This window comes from Accipiter gentilis, chromosome 5 (assembly GCF_929443795.1).
Source record: "Accipiter gentilis chromosome 5, bAccGen1.1, whole genome shotgun sequence".
Lineage (NCBI taxonomy): Eukaryota > Metazoa > Chordata > Aves > Accipitriformes > Accipitridae > Astur > Astur gentilis.
In genome coordinates, this window is record NC_064884.1 from 24,515,786 (window position 1) to 24,535,999 (window position 20,214).

At 38.1% G+C, this 20,214-nt stretch overlaps 1 protein-coding gene across 15 annotated transcripts in view; it reads left to right on the forward strand.

Annotated features, from left to right (window-relative positions):
- EYA4 (EYA transcriptional coactivator and phosphatase 4) overlaps window positions 1-20,214 on the forward strand; it is a 157,614-nt gene that overhangs the window by 62,718 nt on the left and 74,682 nt on the right. For 13 of the 15 annotated variants that reach the window (XM_049800753.1, XM_049800751.1, XM_049800755.1 and 10 more), the window contains exon 3: window positions 19,068-19,117. The exons of 1 other annotated variant lie outside the window; for it this stretch is intronic. In XM_049800753.1, the coding sequence (XP_049656710.1) occupies window positions 19,068-19,117 (50 nt within the window). Of the gene's footprint in view, window positions 1-1,890; window positions 1,950-19,067; window positions 19,118-20,214 lie in introns of those variants that run through there. One more of the 15 variants, XM_049800767.1, reaches the window with a different exon arrangement.

A 20,214-nucleotide genomic window follows, 5' to 3' on the forward strand; every position in this document is an offset into this window, starting at 1 on the left:
TCCACATCTGACGTATTAGTTGTTTCAGCAGTTAAGAATGAGGTTACGCCTAACACTGATGTCAAAAACAACATCTGAAAGCTGATTATGCTCTCCCCGGTACTTTATATATGCTCCAGTGGGTTTTTATTGTCAAAGAGGTGGGCCTTTATTATGCCACATAATGCAGTAAAATGAGGATTACTTGGATTTCAGTGCATGAGATAATAGCAGCTGACAGGCACCTGTTTAAGGAAGTATATTGTATTCCTAAGCACAAGTATTTTGTAAAAATTAAGCGAGTTTTCATATGAAAAAACTTTTGTACTTCATAAATAGGTTTAAGTACAAAAAAAGGCATCAGGGAACTTGGATGGATGTATTTATTAGTGGCCCTTACAGTCCTGACAGTCCATTCTAATAATAAAGTGTGGGACCCGTCAAATGATGGCACAAGTATCCTAATCTGAACTGACATGGCTTTCTAGCCCAGTTCATCAATCATGTTTTATTAGCTTTAACAGAGCCAAGCTGCTATCTGTCATTTCGATGCTATAGTGGTGACAAAAACTGGTGCCGAAAATGTGCTGCAGGTGTAACTTTCACTCAAAGAGCATTTCTGAGCAGCAGTCAAGTTTGTGTTTGCATGGGGAGAGAGTGCCATCTTCAGTTTCACGTCTCCACGTGAAACAAGTCTGAACTAGTGCTGCCCCATGGCTAAGAAGTGAGGAAAAAAGTATCAGTAGAAATGTAGAAATGGTTCTTGATTCTTATTTTTATGAGACTTTGGACTTGGGGAGAAAAATGCCGAAGATCATGTTCTTGTTCCCGTTTTAAGATATAGTTAATTTAGATATGTCTGTTGTGATGAGTGATTTCCAGCAGAGTAAAGAAAAGTAAGGTTGGGCTTTGTCCTTCTGGTTTGCAGTGCCATATGAAGAAAACAACAACTGCCAGTTGGATTGTGAACCATTTGTAACCAGTAGCACATTGTGTCCATAAGAATTGAGAGCTAGGAGTCTGTACGCCGCTGTGTATTTACCGTGTTTTGTAAGCGCCATCAATTCCTTGTATTCTTTCAGCCCAGAACTGACTTGGTATTTGCATTGGGGTCCTGGCACTTGACCCTTGTTTTTCTTGGCTCTGTGTCATTTTGCAGCAGAGTTCGGGGACGCTCCTCATCTCTTGTTTCCAGCATGTTAACATATTCACGTAAATATTATCGGGCACAGGCATATGCATTATCCTTTTGGGGACCATTTGTAAAAGTTTTAAAGTCCAGATCAAACAATGGCATCCATCTTCCTTCCTCCTGAATTTCTTTTATTCACAAGATGAATGTTGTTGGAAAAATTCTTTCTTTGATCTTCAAAAGACTTTTTATTTTGTCAATATTGACAGACAAGGTTAGTGCTTATAAATACTCATATTGCTTGCAGAATATAAGCCCAGGTACATCTTTTCTGTATATTTTAACACTTAATAGGACTTTGCACAATAAGGAGCAGATGTGTCATAGCGACAGCAGGCGAGCAGGGACCAGGAAGGTGGTTTCATTAAAAGAGCCTTGGGATAAATGCAGCACATTAGATACCCACTGAAAGACAGGAGCTGTTGATGGGGTGACCTCTGAATGCAAGTCATCTTACTATAAACAGAAGGGTGTGGAAAGCCATTGGACAGAGCCAAGCTTGTTTACTATCCAGATCTCCTCTTAGTTAAGTAACCGGGCTGTGCTAGGCTCGGTGTGACAGTTCAAAGAAGAACAAAGTGTCTTCAGTATTTCCAAGCTTAAAAAATCCTAGCTGACCGGTGCAAGTTTTTTGGTCCTGGAAATCTGTCTGCACACCTTAGCTGCTGTACAGTGGGAGTTAGAGCAAAATGTAACAGATACTCTCTTTGGTTTTTTTTCCTGGAAACTGACTTTGCGTGTTTGGGGAATTTGTTTCTGTTCTTCAGAGACAACTGAGGTAAGGTTATGATGGATTTTAATTTGTGATATTCATGCAAATGGGAAATATAAGTGGGTATTAATTCCACGGTCAGATTCTATTCTGAAAAGGAGACTTGGTTTTCATTTCTGTAGTAGCTGTTTCAAACTTGGTTTTGGAACAACGTATTTGTTCACAGTGGCTCTAGAGTACAGGAGTTCAGGTAGGTCACAGGACTGAATCTGTAAAGTTCTTTCAGGAGCAGCTTTTTCTTACCACGGGAGGATACTTGTTAAATACTGTAAAGAAATAAAAGGCATCATTCTCTAATATGCTGCGAATACCACATTTGTCAAATCTGCGAGTAGTTTGTTGGTGCGTTATTCAGTAACATTTTCGTAAGACACACTTAAAGGCCAGAATGCTGAGACAGGTGTCTAGACAGAAATTGAGTTCAAATTAATTAGCCCTAAACTACAAAAACTGTGGGTACAGAAAAAGTGAATTTAGTTTACGAATCCTTCATTCCAGTCCATTTAGTCCTTTTCTAAGTTGATTAGACGTTAGTTTGGAACAAATAATGCTAAAGTATAATTATGCTAAAGCATCAGTCCTACCTCCTCAATGTTCGCTTTAACTATCTCTGTAACGTTATCTGTCAGTTGGCACTGTGCGTTTGTATTTGAGTCTTACTTCATTGTGAATTCGTTTCAGACTGTTCAATGCGTTTTGCAATTGCACAGACCACTTTCTGAGAACAAATTCTGACTAAAACCTTACTTCTTCAGGGACTCCATTCGTGTGTGCTGCTGTTGTATTCAAATGTTTTTCTCCACCTCGGTGTCCACGTCGCAGGCAAGCGCAGCGGTGCCGCTGCCGTGCTGCGTTCAGAGGGCCACGATGGGAGCTGGCATAATGATTCCTGCTTCTTAAATGTCCGTTTCATTCAGGGAAACTCGGAAGGGGTTTACTCTGGGAGTGCTGTTTTATTATCCTAGTGCAGCAAGCGAAGTCCCAGGGAAGAAGGAGCAGCCCAGTTTGGTCCAGCTGTAAACAGCCATTTACTGCTGTAGGGAACTGTAATGTGTAGGGAACTGTAATGTGTAGGGAACCTGTTTGGAAGAAAGGTATGATAAATTATTACAGCCAATAAGTTCTTCGATTTTGTGCCTGGGGTCTGGTGAGCAGCAAGCAGCAGGATCCAGTTACATGTTTCGTTTCTTGGACTGTTCACAATTTTCTGAAATACATTTCAGCTAAACAGCTTTTAACCGTCTCACTACCTTTTGAGCCATTATAATTTCTTCTAAAGTAAATAGAATGTAATTTCAAAAAAAGGTATATAAAGCAAGTAATATTTTAAATTCCTGAATTAAATGTATAGTTCTTGCCAAAGCATTTTTCCAAGATAGTTTTAGATTTCTTAAAGTGCTTAGTATAGCTTGTTAAATGGTACAGCGAATCAAGTAGCATTAACCTTGTATGAATGTGGATAACATCAAGCAAAAGAACTTGAATTTGGCTTTGGGGAAATATCGGTATGTTTGTGTGATCATGCAAACGTATACGCATGTTAGAGTGTGCATACAGGGAAGCTAATTCATCTGTTACAGAAATTAGAAGTCAAGGTTATTTTCTAAACTTAAACAGATTGTGGTTTGATAAAATGTCTGAGTATACTGTAAGATAGAGGAAGCAAGCGAAAAAACCGCACTGCATACTATCTGTCTCATTTGCATGCTTACCTAGCTTTTTAATCTTTTGGTTTGTGTTGTTTTCTTTGCAAGTAGCTATACTTAAATTTTATTGAAGTTACATTTACTGTGGGACAATGTAGAAAATGAGTTGCACTTTACTCGGTTTTAAACTTTGAATTGTAAAATTTATTTAGTAAACGTTATTTACAAGGGTTTAGAATTTTAACATATCATTTCAGTATTTTTAAATAAAAGGACAGCATGCCTGTATTACATTTACGTATAAAAGGTACGTGAGCAGATTGTAGAATTTAATGCTCTAGTTAATATGCTACTTATTTACTTTTTATTTTTATTTTATGAACTCTTTTCAATTATACTGCTAGAAAAAATAAAAAATATACCTTTCTGTGGTAGCTTAACAGCTTAATATAGTATCTATGTGGTTTATTTCTCTACTCTATGCAATATTTAATCATTGCCCTGAATTCATGCATGATTAAACAGTATTTAATTATAAGTAAAGATCTGCAGAAAATGTGAAGATCTTTTTAAAAGCTAATTTTAAAATTAATCCCATTTTAGCCCCACAAGGATGCAGTTAGAAATATACATTAAAAACCTGGATTGGTTTAAAAAGCATAATTATTTTATTGTTTGCATTGGGTTGAACAGAAGGTGGTAGGCAGTATCCCAGAATAGTAGAATTTACATATTATTTTAGCTAGACTTAACTGAAGATTTGCTTCCTAAATCGTGAAGCAAAGTTCTCTGTGTGTTCATAGTAAATCTGTAATTGTTCTTCAAAATTCATTTCAGGAATATTTAAAAGTCATTAACTGAGCTTTACTATTATATAACTGTGGCTCATCATCTCGTATAACTCATAATAAAACCTTTGGCAGGTAAAATAATCTGAAGTGATTTCACATAAACAGAGATTCTGTATGTATTATATATATTTATTTGCACACATGCACAAAAACATAGTCTTGTGTGTTTGCATGCATGTTTGAACAGATCTTTTAATCAAGAGTTTTGTCCTGGATAAAATGAATTATCTCATGATTAGATTTTTGCTGTACTTAAAGTACTTGTAGTGCTATTCCAGGTGAGCTCTGCATTCAATTAGAGTTACAGCTAAGAAGCAAATGTACACGTTGCTCTGAACGTTCAAAACGTTAGCTCCACTGAAGCACAGTTTAACTTGATTGATACTTGGATTTTAAAGCAAATAAGGACTAATTTTTGCCTGTGGCAAAAAATCTTTGAAGTTTCATGCCTGTGCCGAGGCTGGATTAGTTAAGCGGTAGGACTGGGGCTGGGACTGTGACCCTGTTGTGCTTGGCAGATTGTGATAAATGGGGGAATCTTTCTTAACCTCATGGCCAAAACATTCCAGGATCAGGTTGGGGAGACAGGAGAGAAGGGAGGGGGGTCGAAAGATGCGGGAGGCTTGGCATGTTAAACCCAGAGACAAAGGACACTTGCTTGTTTGCCTGAGAGGGAGGAAAACACATGCACTCTTTCCACCGAATATGCCTGAAAAGGCTGTGGGAGAAAGGACTGCAGATGCGTAGCAATATACTTTATTGTTATTGCTGACCGTTGACCTTGGTAGATGGAATTCATCCCTCACTATGAAGCTGTCTCCTTTTTGTTGTTGTTCTGAATGCATTCAGAGTTTAGAGAATCTTCGATGTTACATTTTCCTAAACTTTTTTAAGTAATGCTTGAGATGTGTGTATAAAACCATTCAAAATAAACTGGAAGAACACCTTATTCCAAGTAACTGCCTGTTGGTTAAAGAATTTCCTGGAGGACTGCAAATATAAACAAAAGGGTATGAATTTGAAAAAAAAACACAACCAGTTAATTAATTGCTTCTGGAAAGCCAATTCAACTATTTTGTTTATAGAACATTTCAAAAAGTAAAATATACTTTAAAATATTTTAAAATTATATATTTCAATATAGCAGTATAAATGAAAAAATATGAAAAATTATTTGGATATGCTAAAGTAGGATACTAGCATAAACCAGTCGGATTTTCAAGCCTGAAAAAAAGAGGCAAAGTGACTTATATGTGAGCTGAAATATGATCTATCAAGTGGTTCTTTCTTGTGGCATTTTAAGAGCTATGCTACCTCTGATGTTGTCCCCATTGACTAATAATGAAAAATACATTATTAGATGATGGTTTGAGATTTATTTACATACTTTATACTGTAAATACAGCTATTCTCGCTAGTGTTAAGAACTATAGCATAAAGCAAATGAAAAAAAGAATGGTAAATATTTTTAGTGTGCTTTCTAATTGTGGCTGTTGTTACTAGTATACAAGCAAGCATATGTTGTATACCTGTGTATAGATAAAATTAATCTTTTATCCTTTTCTGATTAATTTCCCTGAATGACATTTTAACACTATGATATTAATCAGATTTTTAATGAATGCTGTGTTGTAAATATTCCTGGAGTTTACCTGTATATTACTATTTGAATAATTACATGTAAATTATATTTATAAAAAGTAGTCAGTCTAAATAAGGTTTGGCATGTAGTAACTATGCGTACTTGTGTGTTATCTTTTCTTGTGTCCTTGTTAAAAATTATTTTATCTGTAGTTTGCCTCTGATAAATCATTATTCTTTTTTTTTCTAGCATTTAAAATGAAAAGACTCATTTCTTAGCAGCATTTTCTTCACTTTTATTGAAGTGTTCTAGAGGCACTGAAACTAAACTAACCAGAAACAAACTAAATTTGGTTGCATGACGATATAAATTCATGTGAATAGGTCTTTAGATTATATCCACCTGTTTGAGAGATTTTATGCTGCAACATTGTGTGTCATCTTATCTTTCCTCTAACAAATTATTTTTTCATGAGTTAGACAACATATGGGCCATAAAGAACTGATTATTTTATTTTGACCGGCAAGTAGTTTGAGCTACAAAGAATTTTTTGCATCTTTACTCTAACAGAAGTAGGTTGCCAAAGTTTTTGGTTATCTGATGTAGTTTATTAATGTTACAACAGCTGCTAGAAATTATTGCTACAATGCTAAACAAATTAGCTTCAGTAATGAGGAAGAACAGAAATGTATGAAACTGAAGAAAAAGGACAGCTGTTCACTGTAAATGTACAGGCGATATACTTGGTAATTTTCAAGGTGAATGTGATGTGCAGATGCCTATTACCTTCTCCTACTTCCACTTTTTTTCCAATTTTGAACACGCTTTTGTTTTTAATTTGTAACATAGTCATTTGTATACATTTTAAGTAGGTGGTTTTAATTGGAATAGCCTCAGTGCATTGTACAATAAGTACTACTGTTGTACAATTAACTGATGACTTCAGCTTGGACTATTTTCATAGACCAAATTATTTGTTCGCGTTCAGATTCACAGATATTTTCTGTTCAAAAGTCAGGTATTTATGACTGAATATCTCTGATCTACTACCAGGAGAAAAACTACCACAGAATAGCAGAACAGTGGTTTTTGTTGGGTTTGGGTTTCATTATATTTTATATTTTATTTTATTTTATCTTAATACTGTTTTAACATGGTCTTCATTTAATTCCCATCTTCCACAATGCCTACAGGACTCTGCCAGCTGATAATGGGTAGGCAGGTGCTGAGATAAAATTGTGTTCATATTACCTGCTCATATTACCTTGTTCACCCTCCCTCCAACCTGTCTTCTTGCTCCGTCCACCTGTTGCTTTTTGGCATTAATTGAGCCTCCCGTCCTACAAAGGCATATTCCCATACTTACCTTCTTTATTCTGAATCGTTTCATTGAAGATAATGGGCCCGACCACCATGTTCCTATTCAGACTTAAGCTTAAATCTTTGTAGACTTGTCTCAAGCTCAACGACTTTGGCTCAGGGAATGCCTTTTGCTAAAGGCCTGGATACAACATAGCCTCCATTAGCTGTTGCTGTTACCCTCACTGCTGTTGAAGCAAGGTGAAGGCACCAGTGGAAGCCCATGCAAACCTAGGCAGGACGGGATCATTTTCTGCAGTTACTGCAGTTAGTCATGAGCAGTCTGTTTGCATTCCCAGATTTCAGTAGATGTGCTCAAAATGGAGGTACTCTTGCCTTTCAGGGTTGTGAAGGAAAGCCGTGAATAACTGGTATCCTTTCTGAGAAAAATAATCAACGTTTAGAGCAGTATTTTTCCTTTTTTTTTACTGTCAAACATGCTGGAGTTCAACTGGAGCTGAAGAAGCCAACAGTCTGCAGTGATCCTTGCCTGCAACTACAGTCACCCTCTCCTTTCCTGAGCCCAATCACAGCAAAACTGCCCAATGGCCAGTTGCAAGGTCATTTAATTGAAGTTGACATTTGAGACCATATACAGTTATATGGTCACATATACCTGAATTCAGGTCAGAATGTGCAACTGAATTGCCTTAATAAAGAAGTCAGGTGATCTTTTTTGATCTGTGAGTAACGGTCAGTTACATTTTCTCATCTTTCTGGTACTCTCTGTTGCATACCACACTGTCCATCGAATACTGTCATCTCTCCTGAGAGTGAAGAGGGACCAAGAACACACAGAAGTGACCTGAGTCCTTCTTAATAGATATGCATTAAAAATTGTACTGAAAAGCTGCATTACATCACTAGTTTTTCTCCTTTTCTGAAGGACATCTACAAGGATCAACATTTCTTCTGCTTCTGTATGACATGCATGTGCTGGACTGGTCACACAGCATAGATTGTGCTGTCAGACACTGCAGGTAATATACACTGATCTCCTACCATTACATCTGGCTCATATAGCTATAGTTCTATAAGCTTGCGATAAGACCAACAGTGAAGAAAAGTTGGATGTAAGTGTATCGGAGCAAGAGAAAAAGTGGTACTGGTGAACAAGTGGCTACCCTTGGCAGAGCTTATGTCTACCATGTGATCTTGTATAATTCGAGTATCAAGCTAGGAATTTTCTTTAGATCATTGATGAACCACGTTGTCGTGTAGCTGAATCCACATACAATGCTTTCAATGTACCCAAACTATTCTGTCTTGCGCTATCAGACTGTGATATGAATCAGGTATTCATTCATTCTTAAATGGGCTGGACTTTATGAAGACTTTGATGCTTGAAAACTAATTAGTACAAAGCTCACATCAAATCAGTGTATTGTGAACACATTAGATCTGTGGGTTTTTTCCCCTCAATGCCATTTCCTGAACTTTTAAATACAGTTCAAAGCCACAATCCTTGTCTTTAAAGTCCCTTTAGCTCTTGGATGAAGAATGCAGCTGAAGAGTACGCTCCTCCGAGACAGAGAGGATGGTGAAGCTGGTGGTGGTGTAGACGTTTCTTTCTCAAGGCTGGCCCAGCACCAGGGAGTGAACTCTCAGTGGAGCTGAGAAACAGAAGACTGTTGGCCAAGAGTAAGGCACATTTTGGGTGGCTGATCTCCTTTAACCTTAGCACATAGAATACGTATATTAAAAATACAGAAGACAAACAAAAGAGTCTAGGGAGAGAAAAAGGTCTTCTCTGCTAAAACAAAATATTTTACATATATGTTTTTCATCATCTGTGGTGAGGATGAGTATTTGATGGATGCGTGATCATGTTGTTTACTGCTCTTGGGCATCAATATGCTCCTAGGTAGAAACCAGGATAATGAAGAATAGAAAGGATGAGATGATCGACAAGGCCATTTGTTTAAATTTCCTTTAAGTGAGGGATAGAAAGGCTGGGACAAGTGTTCTTTGATCTTAAGGGGGAAAGACAGATTATTTTCTGGTGAGTCAGAATACTCAGGAGAAGAGTTGGCCTTTGTTACTGGGGAAGTCAGTATGTAAGCTGTTGGGTGAGCTAAGGGAAAGCTAGATCCCAATGAGGCACCAGCATCTTCGGAACAGAGAAGCGCCTTGTGGCAGAGATACTTGACTTGTGGTAGAGAAATCAGCATTAGCAGTAGAAATACACTGTACTGTTGCTCATACAAGATGGTTTCCACATGAAAAGAAAACAGCATGTTTTATTATTCTTTATGGCACAGTACTATATGCCTTTAACAAAATAGCTTGAAGTATTTGCATGATGTATTTGCAACATGGCCAAGTTAACACAGCCATAGGAACATTAACTTTTGAACTTCCTGACTTTCATTGCTTTAAATTTCAGCTTCAAAGTTTACTTTTTTTTCTTTGCGTTTGTTGGCCCTGGTTAGTTTTGAAAAGCAGGAGGAAAGAAAATAAGTTCAGGTTTTCTGAGGGGGCACTGAATTTTATGCATATAATGGGAGATGACTCGCTATTCCTTTGAATATTAAGTGATAACTCCCAAGCAGTTTTGATACACCTAGTTTGCTTATGATATTTCTGTGGAGTTGGGGAATCACAAGATTAAATCTAGAAAGCATTGCACAGTGTGGCTCTTTTCCTGCATCTCAGTATGCTTTTCTCCTGAAAAGAGATCAATGATCTCTGGGAATGCTGAGATTTGAAAAGCAAACATATAAAACTAATAAAAATGGTGTGATCGCACAATCTGGGGGAGATCATGGGACCATAACTGGAGTAAAAACAGAAAACACTTTTTCCATGTCTAGATTAAGAACAGTATCTTCTAGCCGATTTCCAGTTTGGAGATACTGGGAGGCACCAAGGTTATACTTGAAGATTCAGCTGCACTGAGACATGCTGCTGATTTGACAAGGCAAAAAAAGGCCGCAGGCTTGTCTTCAGTGTTTTTCAAAAAAAGGAGAGAGAGAAGGAGGAAGAGAGAGAGAAGGAATGTGAGAGAGAAAAAAGAGAATGAGAGTTTTCCAGTGCTAGTGCTTTAGTATTTCTTCCTCAATCTGACATGACAATAAATGAGCTCTAGGCTGGTGGAGCTTCCCTGCCTTTGCAACTGCTGAATGGGGAGCTAGCTCCTTTTCTCTTTTTCTTTCTTTCTTTCTTTTTCTTTCTTTCTTTCTTTCTTTCTTTCATTCTGTCTGGGAAGGGAGCCAGCCTGATGGTCCATCCTCCCAGCAGGGCTGGGGAAAGTGTTCTGTGAGCTCTGAGCTATTAGGTAACCCAGGCTGAGACAAAAAGTGCTATTGTGGTGTGGCATTTGCCCTGCCTGCCCCACCAGTTAAAGGCAGGCATATTTCCTTCTTTCATCTTACACAAACAAACAAAAAGAAAAAAAGAATGCCATTTTTTTTCCCACAGTGCATGTATAAATGCATTTCAAAATGTAGAAGAGATAGTACTTTACAGGTTCCAATCATTTAAATTATGACTTGACTGTCACACCCTCGGATATTTTTTAAAGCGCACTTGTGCCAAAGGCAATTTAAAATGTGTTTTAAAAATGTTTGCAGGTATAAAAGACTTGAAAGAAGCTTAGAGCTCTGAACTGAGTGAACCCATTAATTACGCTGCAAAAACAAACACATAGGAAATCCTTCCACTAGCAAGAAAGTACCAAGGAAGGAAAGTTTTCACCCCAAAGACAGCATACGAATGAGAAAATTGAGGAGTTAAAGTTGTCTCAGATTTTATCAATTTATGTCATAAATACACCTTAATGACACCTCCTTCTGTAAAACTGTTCAACAGAAACACAGTTTTATATTGGATAATGCTTTCTGATTTAAGTAGCACAAAGGCTTGTGTCAATGATAAGACCGTGCAGCATTCCTGGTGGAAGCAAGCATTATGGTCTCCTTGTAAGTACGAAAAAGGCATTCACCTGGATTGATTAAATCCCTATTTACTTTACCGTCTATGTACTGTGCACACCAGCAAGGGCTCTAGTGTGTCGCTGCTCATCGTGCCAGCCTGGTGAAACAAGATCTAGGGGAAAGGCAGCGCTGCTCTGCAGCCTCTTTGCCTGTCTGTAGGCTGGTTGCTGTCACAGTTTCATCCACACTGTTCTCTGCAGAGGTGTATACAGAAAACGTAAAACGTTGTGGGAGTGAGGAAGAGTGTCATCTCAAAAAGTGGAAGCATTTAGCAGATTAGGGTATGCTTTGTAAACGATAGCTCCTTCTTAAAATGATTAGAGTCACTGGCTGGTTCAAAGAAGCTGGGGCTCTAAAGCATGAAACTTTAGCAGGAGCCATCTCTCTTCATTGCTGTAGTGAGTGTTGCAGACAAAGAGGATTTCATGGAGGATGTGATCAGACACACAGGCTGTGTGGGGACAGTGGGCACTCCCACACGCTCTGGCAGCACCGCTCCATTTCCCCGGTGTTTTCCCCACTACCTATCCTCTTCAGCAGTCAGTGGAGAGTAGCAGCCGTTATTCACCACTCAGCTATTCATGTTCTTGGCAAAAATTCCTCTCCGTCTGAAACAGATGACTACTCTAGGTCAGGTGAAATTCATCTGTATCTTTCTGATAGATGTAAAGGAAGCCTAGGGTGACAAGCCTAGATAGATCTAGGTGCCTAAACTGCAGGTATTTGATGCTAGATGTTTCCCCTCTGGATTGTTTTTCATTGCAAGTTAGATGGACACCAGGTTAAGTGTTGCAGACCAGAGTTACTACTGTATTAGTCTGGGGAGAGGTGGGGGAGGCAGGGGGGTAGCAATGATACATTTCATCATGAACATGTCTATCTTAGGAATGGTTTACATGGAAAACAGAAGCAACGGTGGAACAGCAATGGCTTCCCCTGTTCCCATCCCTTCCTCTCACCCCTGCACTGTGCTACATGTTTGAAGCCCGCCCCCAGTATCCACAATGTTCTTATTCCTGCCATTCCTAGAGGCATGGAAACATATCTGATGTCTTTAAATATGAAGTCTCATCTGCTGCGCTACATAAATACAAAGATCAGCCTTAGCAGTCTGCTTCCGTACTCAAAACTTTTCAATAATTTTCACTTCACTTTCATTAAAAAATAAAAAGTTCAGCATATTCAAAACTGGATCTGTTTTGATTAGAGTTGTCAATTTTAGTTGACTGTAACAATTTCATTACTAAGAAAATGGAAGAGACTATTGAATAGCTGAACCTAGTTTAGGTGATGAGCAGAAAACTTGTTTTCACTGAGGACGATCTCATATAGACTTTAGTTTAAAAAAAAAAAAAAAAGTGAATTTGAAATTAAGTTGATTCATATCGCATGTTTTTCCTCATTCTTCCATTGCAATTAGAACTTATATTTTCAGATCTGCTGAGATATGATAAATCTACTTCAGGATGTGATTCAGTTAAAATACAGACATGTACAGTCTCTACACTGTGGAAAATCACGGGAAAAAATCAATTTTCTACTGCTTCAAGGTCTTTCACTCAACAGTAGCATCAGTGTTTGGGTTTTTAACTAAGTCAGAAACCTACTTAAAACTTGATGGTGAGTAAATATATAGTATTACATTTTCATATACATTTAAATTTCATTTCATATTACATTTTCATACAAACTGTTTATACATATTTTTATTATATACTTTTATTATTATTATTAGGTTCAAGTAACTGAAACCCTTATGAGGCCTATGAAAGTGTAGCATAACAGTGATTTACTGTGAAAAATTCAGTTCAGAATTTGGGGTTATTCAGAATTCTTTCCCGATCTTTCTCTAGGTGTCTTCAGCATTTCTGTTTATTTTTGCAGAAGCTTCACTGAGGTTTTGTCTTCATAGGACATACATAGCTATAGTATGATTTGAGTTTAGCCACCGAAAAAGTGCTTCATTCTCAATAATATTTGCGTTTTTTTTTTTTAAATCAGTTTGAAAGCATATTTTTTTTCAGAATGGCTACAATTTGTTACTAAATCCCAGCATTGTATCTTTAAGCTAGCCCTTGCCCTGTTTTTGTAGGTCAAGATAATGTCATTATCTGTTTTATGGTAGCAATGAAGGGTGCCATGGTAGCAAAGGAAATCTTTGCTATGGTAGGCATTGTACAGACAGTCTCTGTGCTAAGGATTTTGTTGTCAAGATGGTTATAAATCTACATGTAAACAGTGTCAAAGTCAGCATCTAAAAAATCTTTAAAGGAGAAGCTACTTTTCTTTACTATTCATTCTCATAGCAGTGTCACAGACATCCTGAGCCATATTCTTCTCCTATATTTCCATCAAATTGTTCCCCTGAATGCCCCGTCCTCTCTTGGGGCTCTTCCACAGACATGGTCCCTTCCCTGGAGACTGAGTAGAAGCTGGTGAGCTTTCACTGGGGTCATTTGTTGTAGGGAGGCATCCGGGCAGTAGAAGTGCACTTGCTCTGCCCACACTCCAGACCAATCAGAAGTGGCATTAGCACAGGCTGAGCAAGCACGCAGATGTGCTTTGAGATGTCTTTGGGTCTGCAAAAAGTACTTTTCCCTCTTCATTCTCATCTCCTTGATGTTGGAGCTTCCGTAGCTCCACCATGCAGAGCTGCTTCCTCCAGACCCAAAGCATTGCAGGCTCTAACTCAGCCCTGTTGCATGCCTACCAATTTGGGAGGGATGCTCAAGGCCATATTTGATGCAGTACATGAGGGAGCTCAGCAGATTCATTGCCAGAATAATTTACTGCTGATGTTGCAAGATTTTTCAGCTGTGCCTATTTTAAGTGTTAGAAGGGATTTCTCACCTGTGGTGCATTATAAGTTTAATACCACGAGCGTGTGTGAGAACACCTCGTAGAGTAGGACCAGTTCATGGTTTAACATCTAGTGTAATGACATCCAATAAAATCATGTTAAAAGGATGTTAATGTTGCAAAGGAAAATATCAGAAGCAAGGAAATGCCAGAATTAATATGGCCTGTGGAAATCCAGTCTCTTATGCATTATGGTGCAGATCTTATTACATGACATACTAGGATTTCCAGGGGATGTCTCCTTTTTTCAGTGAATGTGTAGTCAGATTTTTCTTTTTGTGTTCCTCAGTCTATAGTTGTTGAACATGAGGCATCCGAAGTCCATACTTAATATAAAATCATTTGTCATGTAATATTTCTCATATACCTTAATCAAAGTTCTTCAGTGCTTAATAAATGCATCTTTCTTTCACAGTGCTCTCATAGTATCAGACATTTATAACAGTGTTCATATTTGAAATCTGATGAACCAAGGCAGAGATGAAGGCAGAAATTTTATGAAATGTTGACTATTTTTTCCCCAATTTGAGTCAAATTAGACCTTCATTTTTCTGGATAAACATAACATTTACACACCACCTTGTAAGTTCAAAGTATAGTTTCCCAGCTTGGATCATTAATTAGCTCTGCAGTGCAGCTGGTGTAGCAGAACTAGCCTATTACTCTGGGCAAACTGGTCACTAAAGACTTTACTGGTGAGTTTCACAGACGTCTGATGAATGCTCAGGCTTATGTTTGTGGTGGTAGTCCCAAATTGAATTAGAGGAGAGGAGCGCAAACTGTGCTGTGCTGTGCTATCCCAGCCAGCCTCAGTACTCTTCCACGGGGACAGTTTTGCTAATATCAGTCCCTTTCCTGATGTCACAGGGGCTCCTGGCACTCAGGAGAAGTAATCCTAAATCCTACTTGGCGCCAGCAGCTTTGAGATGGAGAGTATTTGATGCAGATAAGGTCTTCAGAAACTCAGGAGCCAGATTACAACAGGAGTCCACTAACGGTGTGAAAACTGGGCTTTTAGAAGCTTATATACTGAAAGAAATTTCGGCACCATTTCAGAGAGATGATGATTCCTGGGTACCGGTACACCTTGCATTCCTCCCACTTCCAGTTTTGGGATTCTGCTTCCAAACTTGCAGGCGCTAAAGCCGCTCAGCAACATAGTAACTTTTAATATATGAACACAACAGCATGTTTTCTCAAAAATTTGGATTTAAGGATTTTTAGCTGAAATATTGCAAACATTTTGCAGTAGGCAGCCAGGGTAGGAGATTTCAGTACAGTTTCGGACAAAATTCAAACCCAACTGGAACTGGTATCTTACCACTCTTGTGAATGATTCTCAACATGCATATAACTAAAATGGTGAGAAAACCTGTGTAAACACAGGGGGCAAAAAAGGAAAACAGAGCAAGAGTAAAGAAAAAGGTTCTTTTTATAGCATGAGAATGTAAATAAATGTGGTGTCAGTGAAAGTTAATTATTTTGAAAACAGTCAGCAAGGCAGATTAGGAGGGAAAACAGTGCAGATGAAGACAAAGGAAATAATATTTAGTCTTTGATGGAAAGTTTTCACAGTGATTTTCTGTTCGCCTTCAAGGGTGGCATAATGTTATGAATAACAAAATGTGTTTTGCTACTTGAGTAGCCTTAAAGAGAAATGGTGTTCGTTCCATATGGCCACTTGAAAGAAAAATCACATGCCTATTCCTCCTTTAAGAAATAACATTTTTATTTATTAAATCTTTTCTCTCAAAGAGGGAGCCTGAAGATACATAATGAAGTTTACATTTAGTCTCAGAGGAAAAGATAAGTTTATATGGTGTGCTTATGCTGCACATTTCCTCATAGAATGATCATAGATGAACTCCATCATATATATACCAAGCTGAAAACCTGAATGTTTCTTATTTTAAAAAATATTTTGTTTTCATCGCACTATTCTCGAATACAAAATACTAACTTTTTTTCCTGCAAGTTTGTTGCGTCTCACAGGAGGTGAGTCTTATTGATATAATTTGTCTGTGGCTTTTCTGCTACTCCCTTTCAAGGTATACCAAAATTTGTCAGGTTTTTTCTGTTCACCGTAAAGGTAAAGCATAGTCTTTCAGCCATTTCAATTACTTTGTATTGTTAGTCAAAGCAAGATTCAGCAGTAGTGAGAGCAGGGGTAGGACAACTCTGTGAGTACACAGCTATTGCTTAACTGGGGGAAGAAGCACTTCTCACCCCTGCCCAGGAAAACCAGGGCTCTTAATATACTGTGTATGTTAAAAGTGCTCAGATAGCATGTAGACATTCGTCTGATCACCCCGTGGGACTCGGCACAGGGTCCACCATACCCTGGGCCACAGAGCACTGACACCAATATGAGGATGCTGCAAATGGCGTTTATTCAACTGCGTCACGCCCTTATATACTGTCTGTCGGTCATCCCGCCTCCTTTAACCCTTCTCTTTCCGTACATCGCGAGATCTTCCGAGCGCCAATCCCTACAATAGCATTAGTGTACGTTTGAATTATCTTTGGGCTGCTGTGGTAATTGCCCACCACAGGACCTGCCATCACTTTGCAAAATCAGGGTGTTGGGGTGTGCTAGGTGACTGTCAGACTCTCCAGCAACTGGTTAAAGTCAGTGGTTGAACTTTCCTGACCTGGGGAGTGAGATCTGAGCCCCAATGGAAATGTGACAGACAGTGCCACTGGTGGCAACCACATGAACAGCAAAGGAATTGGAAAGGATAGTGTATAAATGACAGTAAATTTAACAGCAAGGAGATAGCAAAAATAGCTGGAAGTGAATATAAGCTAAAGAGACAAAGAAAAAGGAGGTTTACTAGGATTTAAATAAATTAGAAGTATTTATATTTTTAAATAATTTTAATTACATTATATTATTTTTATTTTTTTATATTTCATAATTCTATTTTATAATTTTAAGTATGTAGTATTTTTAATTTTTTTTTTTTTTTAAATGTAAAATGAAAAGATTCTTTTTTCTGGCCAAGTCCTTCTGTAACTCAGTTGAGACAATCTGCTTCTGAAAGTACAAGTTCTTCTCGAGGAAGAGCTGTTTCAATATCAGTGTCTTTGAATGATTCTGAGTTTATTTTTTGAACAGTTGACTGTGGTCTTGACACTCAGTACACTAATTTGAATGACTGTTTCTCTTGTTTGTGTATTAATGCACATCGTGAGCATTTTCTTGGGACTTCATCACGTGCTTCTATCTATCTGAAGTATTTTACTGTATTTCAGATATAATGTTACTTCAATAACAATGTAGTGAACATTATAGCAATGATGTTTGCATCTGAATGTTTATGCCTGTGAGTTTTGGGTTTACATGAGCCTTCACTCTCTCTCATGCTGAGCTGCTGCACCATCCCACATCTCTGTGATACACCGTGTCTACCAAGTCCCTGGAGTAGCACAGTAGGAACAGCAAAGAAAGAATCCAAGAGGAGGAAAATTAGTGGTGATGAAACTGAATAACCAGATAGGTTGATAGAAGTTTTGCAGTAAAATCAAGCAAAACATAATATTTAGAAGATCAGTTGTGTTTGCTACTTTTTTAGTGTTTCGGATGACATCTGTTACAATAAAGACAGTTTAAAGTTACTGTCATGGGGAAATTTTCATTATTGCTACTGAAATCTGATTTCTATGAATAACCCATGTATGCAACCGTTTTGATTTTTCAGTGTCTAGAATGCAAATGAAGAATAAAAATGACCCTCTACAGAACCGTGCTTGTACTTAGACATCTGTGAGTGATGCTGCATGGCATTCAGTTAAGGTATTTAGGGAAAATACTTAGCATTAGCCTAATCCTTTTTCTGTTGGTGTCAGCGAGTATTTTGCCAATGACTTCAACAGAAGCAAGTCACAGTCACTATTTTTTCCCGAAGAGCTTTTATAGTAGCAAAAAAGTAAAGAAGAATGTCTTGTTGCAAGGTATTCCTGAAAACCGTCATTGAACAATTGCTGGTTGTAGTGGGAATGTTCTTTGTATTGTGTCAGTCACATCAAGTGAGTCTGAGTGACTATGATGTTTCTAGGTGGCTTTAAAAATGGAGTTTTGAAACCTCCCACACAGCCTCCCACAGCCCTGGATTCTGCATTAGCACACAAGTGAGCAAAATGGTTTTTTCTCTGCTGAAAGTACAAGAAATTTAGATTACCAGAAGGTACAATTAAATTTTTGCAGGAAATCCTGAAGATCCCAAGGAGATACCTAGTCTGAAGTAGAAGTTTTCTATTTTTATTTGCAAGTGACTGATTTTTTCACCTTTAATTAGCCTACAGCAATGTATTGCGAAGATTAAACTGGAAGTTGAAATACCTTTTATGTAATTACATATTGCAAATATGAGTGAAAACGGTGTATGTGTTCATTGATGCATTAGGAAAATACAGTTAACATACAGTTAGCAGATTCACAAAATGAAAATTAATGTCTGAATTATTTAGCTAACGCTGCGCTTTGCCCCAGAATCTGGTGTTTATTATTGTGAGCTTTAGCAGGAAACAGAAGCAGCATCAATTGGGAAAACATTTCTTTACCGCGCTGAGAACAGTATGGCTTTCTCGTTTCCAAGTGGGGAACCTGGTTCTTTGGTTTCTTTGTTCCTAGTTAGACTACTCCCAAGGTATTTTAGCTGAACATTTTACATACTAATGGAGCCTGGGGAAGTGCAGTTGGCAGCTGTTCGTGGGATAATAATGAAACACACTGTTTAGTACTGCATACTGCTGCTGTAAAATGCGGGAAGTATTTTATAGAGATCATGTTGAGCAGAGCTGGATCCACTTTAAGCACTGTAAGTGCGTGAACCGTGAGCGAGGAAGTTGTGTTTCAAGTGAGGGTAACTGTCACTCTTTTGCTTTTGCAGGTAAAGAAACCGTGTCCAGAGTCAGATGGTTCAGAGCCGCAGAATCCCAGGTACGGTACCAGAGGACAAACACCGACTGACTGCGGCGCGGTGGCGGGGCGCAAGTCGGAGCTGTGCTGCGGACACGTAGCATCAGAGCATGAGAGACGATGTTTTGCAAAGAATGAATGGTTGGATCGGTTTTAATGGTTTTCACTCTGGAAGGGTTTTTTTCCTTTTCCCAGTTAAAGATGCAGGCTAGCATCTAGGTTGTTGAGTTTAGATGGTGCCATAACACTGAATTGTCATCCTCAATTTAAAAAAACCAAACTATTAAATAGCATAGGGAAATCTCTGTAATCAAATCTCAGTTTCTTCGTTTATCCCTTTTCTGCACACCTGAGTCTTGAAGTTTATTGATAATACAGTTTATCTTCAGCGTGGGCAATTCAATCTTTATTTGGGAAAAATTCACCTTTATCAAAACTTCTCTGTTTTCACCTATGAAAAACATACCACTGTGTTCATAAGTTGGGAGGAGGCCATACATTCTTTAAAAAGAAACTTTTCAAACACAGTCTTTTCTAATTTCATGTACATAGGAAAAACAAAATGGATTTAACTTCCATGTTTTGCACACATATATACGTGTATGGATAATTTTGAGCAGGTGAAGTAGTAATTGTTTTAGATGTGCCATTAAGAATACATCTTCCTGTTGATTAGTAAACTGTTGAGCTACAGTGGATGATTTCCTTCAGGTTTTGGTGGTTTGCAGTGCTTTTTGACTACCATTGCCTTGCTTCTGTTTAGAAGACCTATTTCAGTTTCACAAAAACTCAGAAGCTTTAATTGTGAGGGAACAGCCACAAAACAAACCTGACGACACATTAACATTGTGAGTAAAACTCAGAAAAGCAAAGTAATTCAAGGTTCCCCCCCCCAGTCCCACCCTTAACTATGTCTTTGTGCCACTGTTGCAGCAGGATCCTCTTGGGGTCACCTGCAATATCCAAGGCCAATATAGTATCTGTGGCTTGAGCTGTGCTGTGCACCATCTTAATTTCTTTCATTAGCTCACGTCAGTTGTTAATACATCCTTTCATTTACTTTGGTAAGAGCTGAATGCATATAAGGGAATACAAAATTCAATGTCCAAATATGCTTC